We start from the raw sequence: 21,699 nt of genomic DNA on the forward strand, positions 1-21,699 counted from the left end.
TACCCAAACATTAAAATTCTGTCATTTCTCACTCTCATGTCATCCCACATCAGTATGAATTTCGGTCTTCAAATGAATACAGTAGATGATTAGAAAAAACTCAAATGATAATTTGTAAATGAAAACATGTAAGTTGTAGCAGCTTTTCATAGCCCCTCGCTCTAGTGTTAATCTGGATAAAAGTGCACTATTGAGTGTTTGTGCAGAAACTGTTAGCACACAGAAGTAGATCTCTGACATTTCTCCTGATAACTGTGGAAACAACACAAAATCTTTCATCATCAGTGTAATACATTCTACTTTTATTTGTGTGCACTCTCAATATTAACTGAACATTGTGGTTTTGTAAAAGCAAGAAAACAAACAGGATGTGCTTTTTGCCGTCTCTGTCAGTGTGAACTGGAGCGCTTCACTAAAATAAAAAAATTGCCTCACAGACATGACACGTATATCTGTAAAGAGCTAGAAATGTCTAAACAATGTCTTCAAACTGAACAGATACTCTCTGGTGAGGTTATCATATGAAAGGTGTATTTCTCTCTAAAGGTGCGTCACTGTACTGCAGAGATGACGAGTCAACATCGTTAACTTCATCACTGCAGCAGACAATCATAATTGCATAATTGGCATAATTCTTTACATTATAATCTGCCTTTCCTGGTGTATACAGTAAATATAAGCACAGATACAGGTAGCCCAAATATTTAAAACATTTTGAAGAATTTTCACACGTCTCTTTAACACAGATGGACAGTTTAATTTTGCTAAAGTTAAATGCTATATGACCCAATGTTCTGCTCTAGAAGAGAAAGTAGTGCAGAGTGTGGACTGTTTTAAGTTGATCAGTTTATTACAATGATTTCTGAAGATCATGTGACTGAAGACTGGAGTAATGACTGATAAAAATTCAGCTTTGATCACAGGAATAACTTACATTTAAAATATCTTTATTAGAAATCCAGAATTTTACGTGTAATATTTAATAATAATAATTCCTTACATTTATATAGCACTTTACATGGTCAGGGGGTATCTCCTCGTACACCGTTTATCATCCACATATATTTCACATTATTATTGTTTTTACTATATTTTTAGCAAATAAATTCAGCCTTCTCTCAAAAAAATAATTACAAATGTATTATTTCAAATGTTCGACCACCAGTGTGTGTATAAAATAATGTAAGACCTTGGTTCGTCTTCAGAATACAGATAAAGATATCTTTCATGAAATCCGAGAGCTTTCTGATCCTCTGATAGTTTTCACGTGATGTCACACTCTTATAGAAACACACACCTGGAGGACAAAACAAGGCTCTGCTCCACTGACCACCAGTTATTATTACACAGTTTGCATTAATGTAGTAAACAGTGCACAGACACTATTTAACTGAACAGAGAAGACATCACTGAATTCAATGATGAACTGCCTTTAACTGTCATTATGCATTATTGACACACTGTTTTCCTAATGAATCTTGTTCAGTTGCTTTGACGCAATGTATTTAAAGCGCTATATAAATTAAAGGCGACTTGACTTGACTTAAAACATGTATATTAAAAGTAGAAATTCAGTAAACACCTTATGTATATTTTGTACAGACAAGCAGATGAAGCTAGAATATAAACACAATGTGCAACATTAAATGTCACATTAAATGGTTTCCCATAGAAAACTTTTAGAAGGAAAACATTGAACCATTAAGAGGATTGTGTTCATATTCTGGCCTCGTCTGCTTGCGTATATAAACTATGCATCATTAATATAGAGAATATTACTGTTTTAAATATGTTAGAGACACTTTAAGTGTTTTATAATGTTTTGTCGCACTGTTTAATGATTGAAATATTACCACAGGTGCTTAATATGGATTGCAACAATGTTGTTTTCATCAACGATGATGATAACGAAATGATTTCGTTGATGTACCTTTTTTTCTGACGATAACACGACGATGACTAGCTAAAATTGGCTCTAATGTGACTAAAACATGACGAGACGTTTTCGTTGACGAGATGAGACGGAATGAAAATGATTATAAGTCTGATGTTCACAATGCATATCATTTCTTCCTATTTTGGAGAAGCACCCGGCTGCAGGTCGAGGCGGGGCTACACCTGGGGCGGGGATGCACGTACTTTTAAATGCGCACTTGAGCAGCGCAGCACACTGTGACTCCATGTTGCTTTGAGCACATCATTCTGCACCCGCGATGTGCATACGCGCTTTGTGCATGACAGGTTTTCCCGAGACGTTTCCTCTGATGTCTGAGACCTGTCTGGCTGAGGATGTACAGTTTAACAAGTCTTACCTCCCTCAAACTCATCCTCTGATCAGATCAATCTGATGTCCATCTACAGGAGCCAATAATGAATAAGAGGATCAATATTATTTAGAGACTTACTTTAGTTCGGTCATGTTTTCATAGCCTGCCTCATCCACGTGTCTGGCTGCAGTTGTGACATTTAAACACAGATGCAGACTCTGCTTCACATCAGCTTCAGAAAGAGCTTCACAAATTTAGTAATGATATGCCCTTTATATTTCATCATATGAGCTCACATATATCTAATTAAGATACTCTTAATTTGTGTTCATGTTGACAACTTAGCATCTTTTTAGACTAAACTTGGAAGCTTTTCTTTCAAACATTGAACCTAGCAACACATTTTGTAGTTTTTAAAATTTATTTGGCAACTTTTAATAACTTTTTAAAAGGGACTCAAACAATAAAAAGGTTAAATGTGTTAAGCAGCTGCTCGCTGCAATTGTTCTGTAATGATTGTTCATTTATAATACCATCATTAGCTTGTACCTTTAATTGTTGGTCAGTTAGGTGCATATTAACTAACCACCAAATACACTGCTTCAGACTTTCTCAGAATGAGCAGTTTTACTAGTTAATAAGACAATAAAATGTCATTGTTAAAATATGTAATTGATCATTAATTAATTGTTGTTTTTAAAAAGAAAATTTAAATACATTGTCATGAAAATAAACAACCAAAGCACACAAGTTTTCTGTTTTTAGTTGAAAATGGTGTTGTGTTTACATCCCCTTAGACATGAGACAAAATAATAATAATACCTCCTGAGATGTAACACACAGATTAATCATTTAATATCATAGTCTGTGTTTGTGTGATTGTTTCTGCTGATCTGAGAGTGAAGAGTGTGTTGTTCTGCAGGTTGATTCAGTGTGGCGTCACAGATGAAGGTTGTTTTGCTCTGAGTTCAGCTCTGAGATCAAACTCCTCACAGCTGAGAGAACTGGATCTGACTCTGAATAAAGTAGGAGATACAGGAGTGAAGCTGATCTCTGATGTACTGAAGGATCCTCACTGTAAACTGGAGACACTGAGGTAAGATCATATTCAGTATCAAGCTCCAGTGAAACAATTATGTATTATAACAATATATATTTACCCAAACATTAAAATTCTGTCATTTCTCACTCTCATTTCATCCCACATCTGTATGAATTTCGGTCTTCAAATGAATACAGTAGATGATTAGAAAAAACTCAAATGATAATTTGTAAATGAAAACATGTAAGTTGTAGCAGCTTTTCACAGCCCCTCTCTCTAGTGTTAATCTGGATAAAAGTGCACTATTGAGTGTTTGTTTAGAAGCTGTTAGCACACAGTAGTAGATCTCTGACATTTTTCCTGATAACTGTGGAAACAACACAAAATCTTTCATCATCAGTGTAATACATTCTACTTTTATTTGAGTGCACTCTCAATATTAACTAAACATTGTGGTTTTGTAAAAGCAAGAAAACAAACAGGATGTGCTTTCTGCCGTCTCTGTCAGTGTGAACTGGAGTGCTTCACTAAAATAAAAAAATTGCCTCACAGACATGACACGTATATCTGTAAAGAGCTAGAAATGTCTAAACAATGTCTTCAAACTGAACAGATACTCTCTGGTGATGTGATCGTATGAAAGGTGTATTTCTCTCTAAAGGTGTGTCACTGTACTAGAGAGATGACGAGTCAACATCGTTAACTTCATCACTGCAGCAGACAATGACTCCGAAAACACCAGCTTATTAATAAATAAAACAATTAATGTCTCTACTGAACAATTAAAATATCTATAAAGGCTCACTATGGATTATTTCTTGCCCAGCCTGTACATGTAAAGAAGAACATAATTCAATTAAAGGAAAATTATCATGAAATGTTAAATCAACACCAATTACTGATATTACAGTGTAAGACAGTACAGGAATAAAAATACTGTCTCTATTCTAATTTATATTATTATTATTAATAATAATGAATGGCTGGCATAATTCTTTACATTATAATCTGTCTTTCCTGGTGTATACAGTAAATATAAGCACAGATACAGGTAGCTCAAATATTTAAAACATTTTGAAGATTTTTCACACATCTCTTTAACACAGATGGACAGTTTAATTTTGCTAAAGTTAAATGCTATATGACCCAATGTTCTGCTCTAGAAGAGAAAGTAGTGCAGAGTGTGGATTGTTTTAAGTTGATCAGTTTATTACAATGATTTCTGAAGATCATGTGACTGAAGACTGGAGTAATGACTGATAAAAATTCAGCTTTGATCACAGGAATAACTTACATTTAAAATATCTTTATTAGAAATCCAGAATTTTATGTGTAATATTTAATAATAATAATTCCTTACATTTATATAGCACTTTACATGGTCAGGGGGTATCTCCTCGTACACCGTTTATCATCCACATATATTTCACATTATTATTGTTTTTACTATATTTTTATCAAATAAATTCAGCCTTCTCTCAAAAAAATAATTACAAATGTATTATTTCAAATGTTCGACCACCAGTGTGTGTATAAAATAATGTAAGACGTTCGTTCGTCTTCAGAATACAGATAAAGATATTTTTCATGAAATCCGAGAGCTTTCTGATCCTCTGATAGTTTTCATGTGACGTCACACTCTTATAGAAACACACACCTGGAGGACAAAACAAGGCTCTGCTCCACTGACCACCAGTTATTATTACACAGTTTGCATTAATGTAGTAAACAGTGCACAGACACTATTTAACTGAACAGAGAAGACATCACTGAATTCAATGATGAACTGCCTTTAACTGTCATTTTGCATTATTGACACTGTTTTCCTAATGAATCTTGTTCAGTTGCTTTGACGCAATGTATTTAGTTTAAAGCACTATATAAATTAAAGGCGACTTGACTTGACTTAAAACATGTATATTAAAAGTTGAAATTCAGTAAACACCTTATGTATATTTTGTACAGACAAGCAGATGAAGCTACAATATAAACACAATGTGCAACATTAAATGTCACATTAAATGGTTTCCCATAGAAAACTTTTAGAAGGAAAACATTGAACCATTAAGAGGATTGTGTTCATATTCTGGCCTCGTCTGCTTGCGTATATAAACTATGCATCATTAATATAGAGAATATTACTGTTTTAAATATATTAGAGACACTTTAAGTGTTTTATAATGTTTTGTCGCACTGTTTCATGATTGAAATATTGCCGCAGGTGCTTAATATGGATTGCAACAATGTTGTTCTCGTCAACGATGATGATAACGAAATGATTTCGTTGATGTACCTTTTTTTTCTGACGATTACCCCAACGATGACTAGCTAAAATTGGCTCTAATGTGACTAAAACATGACGAGACGTTTTCGTTGACTAGATGAGACGGAAAGAAAATGATTATAAGTCTGATGTTCACAATGCATATAATTTCTGCCTATTTTGGAGAAGCACCCGGCTGCAGGCTGCAGGTCGAGGTGGGGCTGCACCTGGGGCGGGGATTCATGTACTTTTAAATGCGCACTTGAGCAGCGCAGCACACTGTGACTCCATGTTGCTTTGAGCACATCATTCTGCACCCGCGATGTGCATAAGCGCTTTGTGCATGACAGGTTTTCCCGAGACGTTTCCTCTGATGTCTGAGACCTGTCTGGCTGAGGATGTACAGTTTAACAAGTCTTACCTCCCTCAAACTCATCCTCTGATCAGATCAATCTGATGTCCATCTACAGGAGCCAATAATGATCGAGTCAGAATAAGAGGATCAATATTATTTAGAGACTTACTTTAGTTAGGTCATGTTTTCATAGCCTGCCTCATCCACGTGTCCGGCTGCAGTTGTGACATTTAAACACAGACACAGACTCTGCTTCACATCAGCTTCAGAAAGAGCTTCACAAATTTAGTAATGATATGCCCTTTATATTTCATCATATGAGCTCACAGATATCTAATTAAGAGACTCTTAATTTGTGTTCATGTTGACAACTTAGCATCTTTTTTGACTACACTTGGAAGCTTTTCTTTCAAACATTGAACCTAGCAACACATTTTGTAGTTTTTAAAATTTATTTGGCAACTTTTAATAACTTTTGAAAAGGGACTCAAACAATAAAAAGGTTAAATGTGTTAAGCAGCTGCTCGCTGCAATTGTTCTGTAATGATTGTTCATTTATAATACCATCATTAGCTTGTACCTTTAATTGTTGATCAGTTAGGTGCATATTAACTAACCACCAAATACACTGCTTCAGACTTTCTCAGAATGAGCAGTTTTATTAGTTAATAAGACAATAAAATGTCATTGTTAAAATATGTAATTGATCATTAATTAATTGTTGTTTTTAAAAAGAAAGTTTAAATACATTGTCATGAAAATAAACAACCAAAAAACACAAGTTTTTTGTTTTAAGTTGAAAATGGTGTTGTGTTAACATCCCCTTAGACATGAGACAAAATAATAATAATACCTCCTGAGATGTAACACACAGATTCATCATTTAATATCATAGTCTGTGTTTGTGTGATTGTTTCTGCTGATCTGAGAGTGAAGAGTGTGTTGTTCTGCAGGTTGAGTAAGTGTGGCGTCACAGATGAAGGTTGTTCTGCTCTGAGTTCAGCTCTGAGATCAAACTCTTCACAGCTGAGTGAACTGGATCTGACTGGGAATGAAGTAGGAGATACAGGAGTGAAGCTGATCTCTGATGCACTGAAGGATCCTCACTGTAAACTGGAGACACTGAGGTAAGATCATATTCAGTATCAAGCTCCAGTGAAACGATTTTGTATTAAACAATATTTATTTACCCAAACATTAAAATTCTGTCATTTCTCACTCTCATGTCATCCCACATCTGTATGAATTTCGGTCTTCAAATTATAATTTGTAAATGAAAACATGTAAGTTGTAGCAGCTTTTCATAGCCCCTCGCTCTAGTGTTAATCTGGATAAAAGTGCACTATTGAGTGTTTGTTCAGAAGCTGTTAGCACACAGAAGTAGATCTCTGACATTTCTCCTGATAACTGTGGAAACAACACAAAATCTTTCATCATCAGTGTAATACATTCTACTTTTATTTGTGTGCACTCTCAATATTAACTGAACATTGTGGTTTTGTAAAATCAAGAAAACAAACAGGATGAGCTTTCTTTTGTCGCACTGTTTAATGATTGAAATATTGCCGCAGGTGCTTAATATGGATTGCAACAATGTTGTTTTCGTCAACGATGATGATAACAAAATGATTTCGTTGACGTACCTTTTTTTTCTGACGATAACATGACGATGACTAGCTAAAATTGGCTCTAATGTGACTAAAACATGACGAGACGAGACGGAACCAAAATGATTATAAGTCTGATGTTCACAATGCATATAATTTCTTCCTATTTTGGAGAAGCACCCGGCTGCAGGCTGCAGATCGAGGCAGGGCTGCACCTGGGGCGGGGATGCACGTACTTTTAAATGCGCACTTGAGCAGCGCAGCACACTGTGACTCCGTGTTGCTTTGAGCACATCATTCTGCACCCGCGATGTGCATACGCGCTTTGTGCGCTCTGTTTTGAAGCGTTTCATATTATCATGGGTTTGCGCACTGAAAGATTATTAAAATCCCTATATTTTTATACCTAGCCTACACAATACATTTAAAATGAGCATAATTTAATTGTATATTATTTGTGTGTAATGATGGCTATATAAATACATACACTTTTTAGCTCTTGACATTCATATATAAATATAAAATTGTGATATTTGCTGCGGGGTGAGGGCCTCGTTAACTCTCTCTTTTTTGACCATACATGTGTTTGCATCCCTGAATGCTTGTGTCACTTTTATTAGACAGGGTTGCATGATGTTTGTGTTTACAAATAATATGCATCTTGTTGTTGCACTGGCAGACAAGTTGAAGCACAATTTGTAGAGCATAAGTATGTGTTCCTCAATAGCTTATATTTTGGGTACATTGTTCATTGCACTTTACCAATTTCTCAAATAAAGCCACAATTGCCAAAGTAAGAATGTATTTATTCCTGGCTTTTTTGGAGTAAAACAGTGATTCCACTGTTTCCACTTTATTTGTGTGTAAGTTTTTTGCTGTTTAAACTTTAAACCATTCCTTTATTACTGTGATTATTGGTGAAAATAGGCAATGTGCTGAAATTTTAGAAGAGCATCAATTCATGGAAAAATAACTTGAAATATGTGGAAAAAAGGTTTCTGCCCAATGCAACCATGAAGTACAGCTTGGCAGCACTGCATCTCCATCAATGAGAAAGTCTAGTTTATTATGCAAAGCTTTTAAGGTTAACTGTTGTTTTATGAATTGCAACACTCGTTACAACCTGTCAAACCTAAGTCCATTTCCAATACTTTTTAACCTGAATTAATTTGTTAAAGACTACTTTTTTGTTTTTTACTAAAATTTACTAAAACTTGACTAAAACCTTTTTGTGTTTTCTTCGACTAAAACTTGACTAAAACTATCAAGTTTACTAGTGACTAAAACTAAAAGGGCTTCCAAAAACAACATTGGATTGCAAATAGGCAAAACTTGCATTTTGTTCACATACTTTTCGTTTAATTCTTTGGAGAGGTGATCTGAATATTTGCAGCTGTGAAACAGATGGAAATTGACAGGTTTGTGCTGCATTTCTGTGGATGTTTTGTCCTCTGTGTCTTCGAGCCGGTCACGTGACTGAAAGCTATGAATAGATGTGGTGAAGACATCGTTAAAGTAGTCACGGCTTCAACCATAATTTACATAATTTAATTATAATTTAATTATGTATAATTAATTAATATTAATTATAATTTAATTAAGCTACAACATTTTTTTGTGCAAAAATGAAACAAAAATAATGACTTGATTCAGAAGTTCTTCTTCTCTGTGTTATCTAGTCATGTTATGGACAGAACCACGTCACACGTGTGTTTTCTTCTGCTCCTGAACAAGACACAGTGTGCTCTACATCACACACGTGTCGTGTTACTGACCATAATGCACTTAGGGTGACGCAATAAAAGTTAAAAATAGTGTGTAAATTTTACCATCATTAGTGGTTAGGTTGAACTGCACATAGAGAAGCTACGGTGGCTGAAACAGGACAAATATGTCATCCTCTGAGACAGCAGAGAATGAGGTTTCTTTACAAAGATTAACTAAGGAATTATATTTACTCTATCATTCAGTAAACCGATGTTACTGCAAATATTATTATTGTTACTTGTTCATCATTGTGTCAGTGTTTTATTGACAAGAACAGCACAGTGATGAAACACACTCTGTAGAGCAGTTTGTCTGTTTAGGCTCCTGTAGAAACATGCAGCGCAAAATATCAATTTCCAAAATTTAGGCCAACCGCGGTGAATGTAGATAGAAATTACTCATTCTAAGGTAATAAAAACATTCAAACGACAAAAACACACGCATTTATGACAAAATGCATGGTTTTGGTGAGTGATTTTGTAAACACGGCCTTAAATTAGTTATAAAGTCCAAAATAATCGTACAGAGTTATCCAGAAAACTGGATATGTGACAGATATGCATCATGCACGTCCGATTTTAAAGTGAAACTTGCTGAAGTCTGAAATCACGGAAATGAAAAAGAGAAATCACTCAACTGTTCTAGTCACTGATTAACCTTTGTAGCTTGAATAAAAATTAATATATATGGTTTATGCATTTATAGTTTATGTGAAGACATAGAGACATCATCAGCAGTATTATCAAAAATGTGTCAAGTAATAAAGAGACTTGGTGAAGAGATGTCATTAAACATATATTTAAAATATACCATCTTTATGTTGTTTCTACAAGGTTCAGTGTGAAACTATGACAATATATTAATAATCAGTTAGTCATGATGAACTACAGAAAATGTGTAATTAATTAGTTTTTATTTTATTTACAGACAACACAAATGTTAACCTTTCATTGATGTTGCTGTTGCTGAATATGCATTTAAATTTAATTAATTATTTTATAGTCCCCTCCCCCATAAAGAGAATGGGATGATTATTACTGAGCAGCAAATCCTCATATTAAATGATTTCTGAAGATTGTGTGACACTGAAGACTGTAGTAATGATGCTGAAAATACAGCTTTCATCACAGGAATACAGCAACCTATGTGTTAAAACAATCAAACAGATCATTTAAACTGACAATACTTCACAATATTACAGTGTTTACTGTATTTTTAATAAGTAATGTAGCCTTGGTGGGCATAAGAGACTTTCAAAAAAAAAAAAAAAAAAATCAGGGGTTGGGGGCCTTGAAAATATTTTTTCCTACAAAAGAGGGGCCCGGTAGAAAAGGTTTGGGAACCACTGGCCAACTCAAACACACAATATTTAATTCATAAAGGCCTCATGTGGCATGTTTGCACTTTTTGAGAAAAACAATGGCAAAATAAAAAAGTACTTTTCAGGTCTATGTCTAATCCCTCACTTTTTCTAGTTAAATAAGATTCAAATATTTTACTGTAATTTTCCCCCTTATATCGCAATAAATATCGATATCGCCTGGACAGTGTAAAATATCGTGATATGAATTTTAGCTCATATCGCCCACCCCTAATATGTGTGTATATATATTCTTTATTTTTATTTACCATGCTGTCATACTCAACATATTTTATAGGACATTAATGTCGACACAATAAGGTTCAGAAAGTGCAGTAATTGTTTGTAATCTCTTTGCTTAAAGAAGTTTGTGACTCAAATCATCACTGCTGCATATGTTTAAATTTTCCAGTTGTCAAATATGTTAATGTCATTAATGTAGTGATTATTTCTGCGTGGTGTCAGAGATGTTATCGTGTCTCTAATTAGATTGGTCACAAACATGATCTCTGCACGATCTAATGTGTAGTGTCTTATTCACTCACTGTCATGCATTGTGTGCAGCACATTTCTTCTCCCTCTTCGTGTTTCGTCCATTTCTCCACTGCTAAAGAAACTCACAAGCCTCTTAAGTCTCCTCATCCATACTCCTGACAATTTGGTCCTTAAGAACTATTTTAACGGTTAAGATGCAACTGTGGGGATTTGGTCTGAAAGCAGGTGAAGTGAGAGAGACAGTAGACACACGACATAACCTCACAATCACAACTCTTAGCATATGTTTACAGAAACCGACAAAATAATAATAATACCTCCTGAGATATAACATACACAGATTCATCATTTAATATCATAGTCTGTGTTTGTGTGATAGTTTCTGCTGATCTGAGAGTGAAAAGTGTGTTGTTCTGCAGGTTGTATGGTTGTGGCATCACAGATGAAGGTTGTTCTGCTCTGAGTTCAGCTCTGAGATCAAACTCTTCACCGCTGAGAGAACTGGATCTGTCTGGGAATGAAGTAGGAGTTACAGGAGTGAAGCTGATCTCTGATGCACTGAAGGATCCTCACTGTAAACTGGAGAAACTGGGGTAAGATCATATTCAGTATCAAGCTCCAGTGAAACAATTATGTATTTTAGGGATATATTAGAATAGAAATTATTTTCTATTAGATTAGAGAAAAAAAAGATCTCTGTGAGTTCATATAATGCAAATGGATATTAACCTGCTTCAAAGAAAATGCAAAACAAACACAGCTATAATCCAAAAAGACCCCAGTTGATAAATCAGTGTTTTCTAAAGCAAAACCATAGTTGTAAGAAAATTATTAATATTTTTAACTTTAAACTGGTGCTTCACAGCTTTAAGAATAATATGCACGTTATATTTCATTAAATAGGCTCACAGAGATTCAATGTTTCTAATTATATTCATTTGTGTTAATGTTAGCAACTGAAAACGTTTTTTTTCAAAAGCACAGATTAGTTGGCAACACTGCTTGAACAAAACTATAGTCTGAATGTGTAATACACGTGTGTGTGTGTGTGTGTGATCTGTTTGTTTCTGCTGATCTGAGAGTGAAGAGTGTGTTGTTCTGCAGGTTGTGGGACTGTGACGTCACAGATGAAGGTTGTTCTACTCTGAGTTCAGCTCTGAGATCAAACTCCTCACAGCTGAGAGAACTGGATCTGTTTGGGAATAATCTAGGACAGTCAAGTGTGACGCAGCTCTCTGCTTTAAAAGACGATCCACGTTACAAACTGGAGACACTGAAGTAAGTAGTAATGATTCACTAATAACATAATAATGTCTTTTAATCTCAATCTCAGTGCAGATGTGTGTCAGCAGTAATGCCCTATAATGCATCTCTTACTGTGTGTTTTATTCTTTACTGACAGGTTGTAAATGATGGAGAATATGGATCAGGACAGACACATTGAATCCAACAGATTCATCAGAACTGAAGTCAGTGATCAAGCGCTGATGTGTGTGAGTTACAGGAGTTTACAGAGACAAATCTGAAAATGTGTAAAGGGTCTGCTTTTATTTTTATCTGCTCAAAATAAAAACTCAAAGTTGCTGAAAAACAGGATGCTCTTTCTGTGATCCCTCCAATCAATGATTTTTTTATCTGGAGCGCATCACAAAAATGAACAAACAAATAAAATCTAACACTTTCCATTGCTTCACACACGAGCTCTCCAGCAGATCCTGAACCGTGAGGAAGATCTCAGCTTTACCTCACAACAAGACTGTGACTGTGATTGTGAATGAGAGACATGATCCAGCAGAGGATTTCTCATGAGGAAATCATTTAGTCATAATTACATTAGTTACCATGTTAAAATATAGATAAGCATATACATGTTTTACTAGATATGCTATTTCCGACCTTTCATTGTCATTTAGACATTATCACTGAACAGCAGAGGATTTGTGATATTCAGAATTAAATATATTGTGTAAAAGACAACTTTTCAATTTTCTGTATGTTATGATAAAATCTAAATTGAGATGTACATATACCAATAAGTTTAGACTATATTTTGTTTCATTCTGTATTTCATTCAATGCATTGTTTGAAGTAAATCTTGTTACAAACGATCCGTGTTCAAAAGTCTTGTGATAAACATGTTTAGTATGTTTCATGGCCTGAGTTTAAAAGCAAATTTCTAACCAAATATTTTATTTTTATGAACTAATATTATTGTTACACAATTTGTTCTGAATACTGTGTAATGAGACTGAAGTCATTAATAATAATATCTCATAAACACAACCTGAGGGTTAAGATCTGATATGTTCAAAACTCTCTTTATGATATTTCTGATGATTATATTGTATATGAATGTAAATTTTTTGTACATATCACTTATTAAACTCTTCCTCCACGTGAAGTTGAGCTGAGATTTATTTCTGGGTGAATCCTGGATGATGATGTTTTAATGTCTCTGTCAAAATGTCATGCACATGTTTTCTCACTGAAGTTAATTAATGACACATCTGTCATCCTCTCATCATTACTGTCTTCAGGAAAGGGGTTTATGGAAAGCCAATGGTTATGATTAACGTTCAAACTCATTTTATTTAAACTCAGAGTTATTAATTTCACATGTAATGTGTGTCTCAGTGATATTGTCTGATCTCGTAATCAGGGTCCATGAGGCACCACGAGTATTTAAATCACTTTTATTACTCTCTGTGTACATTAGGCTCATTGAGTCAGTGATACAGGCTCGCTGGCCACAAACTGGGCGCTTTAACAATTGTAAAACTGTTTGAATAAATTAAACAGAGATTAATGCATTAATAATTGAACATGCAACAGAAAATGGGTATTATTTACAGTACCCAGCAAAAATAGGCAAATAGTTTGTTTAGTGAAAACTACTTTCATTAACCGAGAAAAAAAATGTTTTATGTTCAACAGACACTGATGGCAGTAATAGTTTAAATTGTCAAACGCCAAACAGAAACAGATTCTCAGATGACAGTCACTTCTGGGTTTTCTGGGACACATCGATGTGATCGCCGCTCTTTTCTTGCTGACACTCGATCATCATCACGCTCCGACATCCACACATCCGCCTGTGGACCAAGTTTAATATATTTTTAAGTGGATTAATCTCAGATTTATTAATCTTAACGCACATTTATGACTCTGTAGCGATAGAAGAAGCTGTTTTAAGGACCAAAAGTTATGTTATTGTCTGTTGTGTTCTGCTTGGTATTAATATGACACTGTTTCTAATGTCTACTTCCTTTTTTTTTTGCTTTCATAACTATTTTTTTTTTTGTATTATAAAAATACGAATCATGTTTGTTTATCAAATCTGTTTGGCATCTGTTGACTTGATTCTTACATCTGTTCATATATTTAAATATATCAGGATGCTTTGTTACTCAAGTCTGCTGGATTTGACATTGTTTATTGATTCAGATTAAATCATTAAAGTTTCTAAACGGACTGTCAGGCATCAGATTTAACAGCTGCGTGTCTCTTGTCTGTCATATGTGTATAAGAGATGAACAAAGTCTTTGTATCCTCAGTCATGATCTCTGATTTCCCAGCATGCAGTGCGCAGCCTCCTCTCATCAGGACTCCACACAGGTGAGGGGTGACCGGGCCGAACTGACCCAGCTGACCACTAAAGACACGTCCTCTATAGACAGCAGCTCTGATCTGGGCCGCCCCAGAGCACTGACCTTTGACCTGCTGAACATGTTGATCTGCTTCAAACAGATGGCCGTCTTCCTGGAGCCGGTCACAGACTCGCTGGAGGTGCTGCGGTCCCTGCTCGGGTGAGAGACATCCCGTAATAATCACTGACTGTACTTCAGGAGACTGTGTCATGTGACTCTCATGAGGAGACTTTGTGTTTGCTCTAAACGCATCTCTGAGTTATTGATGCTGCTGCATGTCTCCAGTATTCAGCTCTTTGTGTTTTCAGGTGAAGGACGCTGATGTGCTTCCTGCTGAGCTGCGTTCTGCTCAACATCCTCTTCCTCACTCTGACTGAAGCGGAGAAGTGTGTGCATGTATTCTGTTCAGGTGTAATGTAATGCAGTAAGTGTCTCCTGAGTTAAATGACAGGCGTGTTTTCTGGTGTGCCCAATGACAAAGATAACACATCAGCAGCATTGTACGTCAACAGACCCGGAAGAGAAGACAATGCTGAATAAAGTCGCAATTTTTGTTCTTTTAGACCAAAATGTATTTTCGGTGTTTCAACAAATTCTAACTGACCCTCTGATGTCACATGGACTACTTTGATGATGTTTTTCTTACCTTTCTGGACATGGACAGTATACCGTACACACAGCTTCAATGGAGGGACTGAGTGCTCTCAGACTAAATCTAAAATATCTTAAACTGTGTTCCGAAGATGAACAGAGGTCTCACGGGTTTGGAACGACATGAGGTGAGTTAGTAATGACAAAATGTTCATTTTTTCGGTGAACTAACCCTTTAATGTTAATTAAACATTGAGGGATAAAATAACAGTACAACTCTTTGCAATGCAGCTCTGAAATTAATCGTATTGTGATACTAAAAAGTTTAACTGAACTTAAAAAGAACAAATAAATGTTTTCTTACCAAGAGTTGCTGAACTCGAAGCAGCATTGCTTTTATGAACAGAGAGTGATTGCAACGCAGTATGATGTCTATGGTTTCTCCTCAACTGCGCGTCATCTGATTGCGTGATTATTTCCGGCCCCGCCCCCTCTCCGTTTGTCCCCGAGCGCAAACGTTTGTTCCCGTGAACCCGTTTCAGCACCGGAACAGGTATCTCGCGCTCGCATGGCATCATGGCCACAGAGGTGAGAAACAGCCCTTTATTCATCGTTTTTGTGCCAGGTGTGTTTATATGCGACGATTTTTAAGCTAGCGTCTGGATTTCGGCGTCATTTTGATCATTTAAATAAGATCAGTGCGCATTAGTGTGTAGCATCAGCTCTGTCGATGTTTTTGCGCCGTTAAAAAAAAAACGTTAAAATCGGTTATAATTGCTGCTCAGCGCATAAGTCACTGAATAAAATAAACATACAACACAGAGAGTGAACTAAACCCTATAACAGCCACAAGTGAAGAGCAACAACATGATAGATAGATAGATAGATAGATAGATAGATAGATAGATAGATAGATAGATAGATAGATAGATAGATAGATAGATAGTGTCATAATGTGGTTATCTTGTTTGTCATTTAGTTAAATGTTCTTTATTATGTGTCTGAATTTGACTAACTATGCTAGGTTACCAGTATATTGGATCAGGCAGAGATGTTATTCTGGGTGACTAGTTCTGAAGTAATGTTGACACTGATCAGCGGTTGTTGTTTTTTTTTTTCATGTCAGATCTAGTGCTGAAATACTGTCAAAGTGAAAAGGGACACATATACAACGACATTTTTTATTGATGCTACTCTTTAAGTTTTGGGTAAAACTTTATTTTAAGGCGTCCTTGTTGCATGTACTTTCTATTACAATAATAATAAATGATGCATAATTACATGAAAGTAATGAGACAAACTCTAATCCTAACCCTATAGTAAGTACATATAGTCAATTGATATTACTCGGTACTTAGATGTATAATTAATCTGTAACAAGGACACCTTAAATTAAAGTGTGACCAAGTTTTGCTATGATAGATGTTATAAGAATACAAAATAAGCTTTTCCAGTAATGCTTTCAGATATGGATTTATTTAGTTGTTTATTTCTGACACAGAGTTTCATTATTGCCTGAAATGCTGTTGCTTAGATCAGATGCTTAGATTGATAAAAGAAAAGAAAGTTTGTTGTGAAAGCACTGTTCATCACAGATGACAAAGGCTTGTGTTTGTGGTCAGAAGGATCTGGTGCTGTATTCAAATGAGCTCGAGCCGTGCGCGTGTGACGTAGCGGAGCGCGCACTGGAAACCGTAGAGAATAAAAGCGTGGGTCGACTGCTCCATAAGCTCTTTTAGCGAAGTGTTTGTGTGTCTTTTTCTTTGGTGACCGGATCAGGAATGATTTCAGCACCGCGGACAGCGACGGACCGAACAAAACTCCCGTACTGCCACGAATCTGTAGGGTGTTTTTCTTTTTAAATTGCCTTTTTTAAAAGTGATTTAACTGACGATATTTGCTGTGATTTCCTGCGGTTGGGATTTAAAATGTGATTTCACAAGTTTTTCTGGGGTTAATTTAAGAGTTAAATGTTTGTCCGCCGTCCCGCCGAGTAACCTTGAGCGCGCGCGTGATGTCGTGGTTCGAGCGCGAGATCTCTTTGTTTAATCTCGTGCGAGCGGAAAACAAACACACTCCTCCGGTAACGGTCAATAATCATTCTGTACAAGCCTCACCAGATGAATAGAGTGTGTTTGGATATATTTGGTTTCAGCGGTGAGTGTGTGTGTTAAATGATCGTCTCCTCGCGATCGATCGGTTGTGCTTGCGGGAGTCGGTAACAGTGTCTCTCATCTTTCTGAGACTGTTACCGAGAGCGGCATGCATGCATAATTAACGAGGCGTTTAGTAACAACAGCCCAGAACGTTTAGTTGTGATAAATCCCTCGGTTTTCCCGTATACTACAATGATGGGATCAGATGTTATTGTACCATGGAACAAAACAAAAAACAACAGACACAATCACAGAATTTGTAATGTTTTTACTGGTTATGATGGTAATTGTATTGCTTTTAATGGAAACTGTAATGGACCCTGTTGGTCTTTACTGGTAATTGGTCACCTTCTGTTTGTGGCTTGTTATAACCAATAAAACCTAATGGAATATTATATATATATATACAATATTAATGGTTAAAAGTTGATGGTTTATAATGTTACTAGCATGCTACATGTCCTATGTTACTAACAAACTTTTGGCATTTACATTGTCTGGTCCATGTATCATTTGAAGTACCATGGGATGGTATATTAATTTGTTAATAATTGCATGCAGTGGTTTATATTGAAGTACCACTCTTTCATTAGATTTTTCCCATCATAGTTTAGTTCTAGATCCATCTGAGTGTATTTCTGAGGAGTTCAACAGGTATATGTCGTGTTGTGCATTATTTGACACCGGATATGTCTTCTATCTGAGCTTTGCAAGAATTCTTGAGATCTGTGCAAACGTTGAGTGCCAGAAATTGATCTCATCCACATTATTGAAGAGCGGTGTGTGTGTTTGAATCAGTGTGTGCTGTCTCAGCCTGTTACTATATCAGATTGAGACATTCACTGGCAGGCCCTGCTGCTAAAACAATGCCAGGTTTTAAATAACAGGTTGCCAGGACTGCCAGGGGTAATTATACTGTCCCTTGCTTGCAGTCAAAATAATCTTTATCTGACCTTCAGATATCCAAAGATAAAGAATAACATACAGTGTTGTCAGTTGAGCTGAATCTCTGTGTGTTGGTGCTGTGTCTTCCAGTGTATGAACTTTACTGATACTGCAAGAGAAAGAGGTGCGAATAAAGGGAAGGAGTGGGGGATGGACAGAAGTTAGTGTGTGTGTGTGTTGGCAGTGACAGATGGCCAATCGCTCTGATGTTGGTGTGTGTGTGTGTGTGTGTGTGCATACAGCCGATGAAGTGTCCATTAAATTAAAAGGTCATCACTGGATTACTTTATGTGTTTATGACAACATCACTGCATTACTGTGTGAGCTATTATGATCATTGACACATAATGCAGTGTTGTCAATACCTTAGGCTTAGGGTATTGCAGTGATGAAGATAAATGAAGAAAATGTCCCTGCATTATTCTGAGTAAAAGACATCACCGCATTACTCTATGAGATAATGACTTCGCTGCATTAGTCTGAGATGATGATGAAATCACTGCACTATTCTATAAGATATTAATTATATACCACTGCATTATTATATGAGCTAAAGACAGTATCACTGCATTGCTCTGTCTATGAGCTAATGATGGTGATGCAACTGCATTAATATAAAAGAGATTTATGATGATGGCATTACTATGAGTTAATGACAGAAACATCTCTACATTAATGTAGAGCTTATGACAGCAGCATCAGTGCAATATACTGAGCTAATGATGATGATATCACTCCGTTACTCTTTGAGCTCAAGTGATGCAGTGATGAGTGAACACAATGTCATCACCTGCAATGCACTGCTAAAATGTACCAGCGGTCACTGACTAGCAGGAACATTCATATGTGATATAACTGAATGCTAGTGGATAATTTCCTCGTCAAACTTCTGGTTTCACTAGAAAATGCTACAAGACCGTAAAGGAAACTGCACTCGTCAAGCCATTATCAAGCATTGTTTAACATCTAACATCCGAAGGAAACTGAATTTCTGATTAGATCTGTTAATCTGTAACCCTCTCTCATCCTCTGATGTAGTTCCATAACCTTCAGGAGTTGAGACACAGTGCATCTCTGGCCAATAAGGTCTTCATTCAGAGAGACTACACGGATGGCACCGTCTGCAAGTTCCAGACCAAGTTCCCCTCCGAGTTAGACAGCAGGGTACGTGTGTGTGTGTGTGTTTGGCAGAACAAAAGAGACACAACGCAAGTAAAAAGAAGAGGATGATAAAGGGCTCTTCACTCAAAGAAACTGTGCTCTTCAGTAAAGCACTGCTGAGTGCGCAGACTCCACACAACACACACATAATGAGCTGCTAATAGAGCTGATAATAGAGCTGTTTAAAGGTGTTAGATCATGATACAGACGCCCAGTGAATATCTGCTGAGTAAATGACTGGGAAAGGGAGCTTAACATGAAGAGTTCTCTGTGTCTTTCTCTGTTTGATTATTTTGATGCAATCAAGAGTTTTCACGTGATGTCTGGCATGAGACAGATATTTTCACAATGTCTGTTTTTGATTCAAACCCATTAGTTTTTGTCATTTAATGTCCTTGGGTGAACTATCTGGTGCTCTCTGATTGGCTGACTCATCTTATCCTTGCACCTGATTGGTCAGATTGAGAGGACGCTGTTTGAGGACACGGTGAAGACGCTGAATAATTACTATGCAGAGGCGGAGAAGATCGGAGGCCAGTCCTACCTCGAGGGATGTCTGGCCTGCCTCACGGTTTACCTCATATTCCTGTGCATCGAGACACGCTACGAGAAGGTGCATTATCAGTTTCAGATAAAGCCACCCTGAAATGGCATGTAAAAATAAAACATGGTTTTATGTGCCAGTTTTTGCAAACTATGGCAATTAAAAATGATGCTGATGTGTGTGTTTGTGCAGGTGCTGAAGAAGATCTCGTGGTACATTCAGGAGCAGAATGAGAAGGTCTACGCTCCTCGAGGTCTCCTCATCACAGACCCCATAGAGAGAGGCATGAGGGTCGTATCTTTACAGAGTCTGTGTGTGTGTGTGTGTGTGTGTGTGTGTGTGAACAGATGGTCAGCGGACGCTGCTTGTACTGTTGAAACTGTTGAAACTGTTATTAGTCTTGTGAACAAAATGTGGGAAATGGCCAAATATTGTTTTTGGCTTATATTAATTTAGTTTTGTAGCAATAAATTGGTGTCACTTCAACATATTTAGTTGAATATCAAATAAGATAAATATATTTTTTCATAATTAAATGTATTAATAAAGATATGGATATATTTATATATTTATTCATCTTTATGCCTATATATATTTACAGTGCGTTAAATTAAAAAGATTGTTAAATCGAAATATTGAACTAAATATTGTTTTTGGGAATTAAATCAGGTTGATAAGTAATAACATATAATATTTATAACTTGAGAATTATTATATTATCTTATATAAGTGTGTATGTAAGGTTGTGTGTATGTAAGGTTGTGTAATGCTGTGATGTTAGTCTCTTAACCTGTGTGTGTGTCAGATTGAGATCAGTGTGTACGAGGATCACGGCTCCAGCGGTTCAAGCTCAGGAAGCAGCACAACCAGCAGCAGCGGACGATGATTCACACACACACACACACGTGTGATGCCTTCATACTGATGCCTGCTGAACAGACACGACAGCGTCCACTCAGCATCGCCAAACACACACACACACCTGACATGAACTGCCTCCAGGAGACGCATCAGCTCTGGATCAGCAGCGCGTCATTACCTCAGTCATAACCGTCACCTTCACTGCCCTGCAGCAATTGCACATCCTCCAGTCACTCAGTGGAGAAACACAGGAGCTTCTGTCACTGACTCACAAACGCCTGTGATGTAGCTGCCAATCGGCACACGACAGTCTTCCATCATCACCATTTTTCACCCTTTTTTGTTTGAGAATTACTCAAATTATTGAACAGAAGTCAGATTTAAGACTATGTAGATGTCAAGGACTGAAATCTAAGCCCATATATTTTATACAAGCCCTAGACACTGCCATCTTATTCCTCGGGTACTATTTGTGACTTGATCCTTTTGTTTTATTTCATAGTGTGCTAACCGTTCATGTTTTGTACTCGTAACACGTCGTCAGAGCAGAAACGAGTCCTGATGAGAAGCTTTGGCATCTGTTTATGCAAAGATCAAGTGTAGAAGAAGCTGAGAGTGCTTTTCTGTTGTGTAGCAAA

General features: G+C 36.4%; 2 protein-coding genes across 8 annotated transcripts in view; both read left to right on the plus strand.

Moving 5' to 3' along the window:
• Positions 1–13,557, plus strand: part of LOC113075098 (NACHT, LRR and PYD domains-containing protein 12-like) — a 131,382-nt gene extending 117,825 nt beyond the window's left edge. For 3 of the 4 annotated variants that reach the window (XM_026247822.1, XM_026247823.1, XM_026247824.1), the window contains 5 exons: positions 3,190–3,363; positions 6,881–7,054; positions 11,576–11,749; positions 12,261–12,434; positions 12,559–13,557. In XM_026247822.1, the coding sequence (XP_026103607.1) occupies positions 3,190–3,363; positions 6,881–7,054; positions 11,576–11,749; positions 12,261–12,434; positions 12,559–12,565 (703 nt within the window). In that variant the 3' untranslated portion in view covers positions 12,566–13,557. The remainder of the gene's footprint in view (positions 1–3,189; positions 3,364–6,880; positions 7,055–11,575; positions 11,750–12,260; positions 12,435–12,558) is intronic. The other variant, XM_026247825.1, reaches the window with a different exon arrangement.
• Positions 13,558–15,854: 2,297 nt separating this feature from the next.
• LOC113075100 (golgin subfamily A member 7B) lies at positions 15,855–21,656 on the plus strand. Of its 4 annotated transcripts, XM_026247828.1 has the most exons (6): positions 17,098–17,235; positions 19,534–19,659; positions 20,117–20,269; positions 20,393–20,494; positions 21,006–21,089; positions 21,169–21,655. In XM_026247828.1, exons 1-5 carry the CDS (start codon positions 17,176–17,178, stop codon positions 21,084–21,086), a joined length of 522 nt encoding a protein of 173 aa, XP_026103613.1. In that variant the 5' UTR covers positions 17,098–17,175; the 3' UTR covers positions 21,087–21,089; positions 21,169–21,655. The 4 variants fall into 4 exon arrangements, with proteins under 4 accessions (XP_026103614.1, XP_026103613.1, XP_026103611.1 ...); XM_026247829.1 differs by lacking the exon at positions 17,098–17,235 and adding an exon at positions 15,855–15,982 and having other exon boundaries at positions 21,006–21,655; XM_026247826.1 differs by having other exon boundaries at positions 21,006–21,655.
• Positions 21,657–21,699: the final 43 nt, after the last annotated feature.

This window comes from Carassius auratus, unplaced genomic scaffold (genome assembly GCF_003368295.1).
Source record: "Carassius auratus strain Wakin unplaced genomic scaffold, ASM336829v1 scaf_tig00016366, whole genome shotgun sequence".
In the NCBI taxonomy this organism is placed as follows: Eukaryota; Metazoa; Chordata; class Actinopteri; order Cypriniformes; family Cyprinidae; genus Carassius; species Carassius auratus.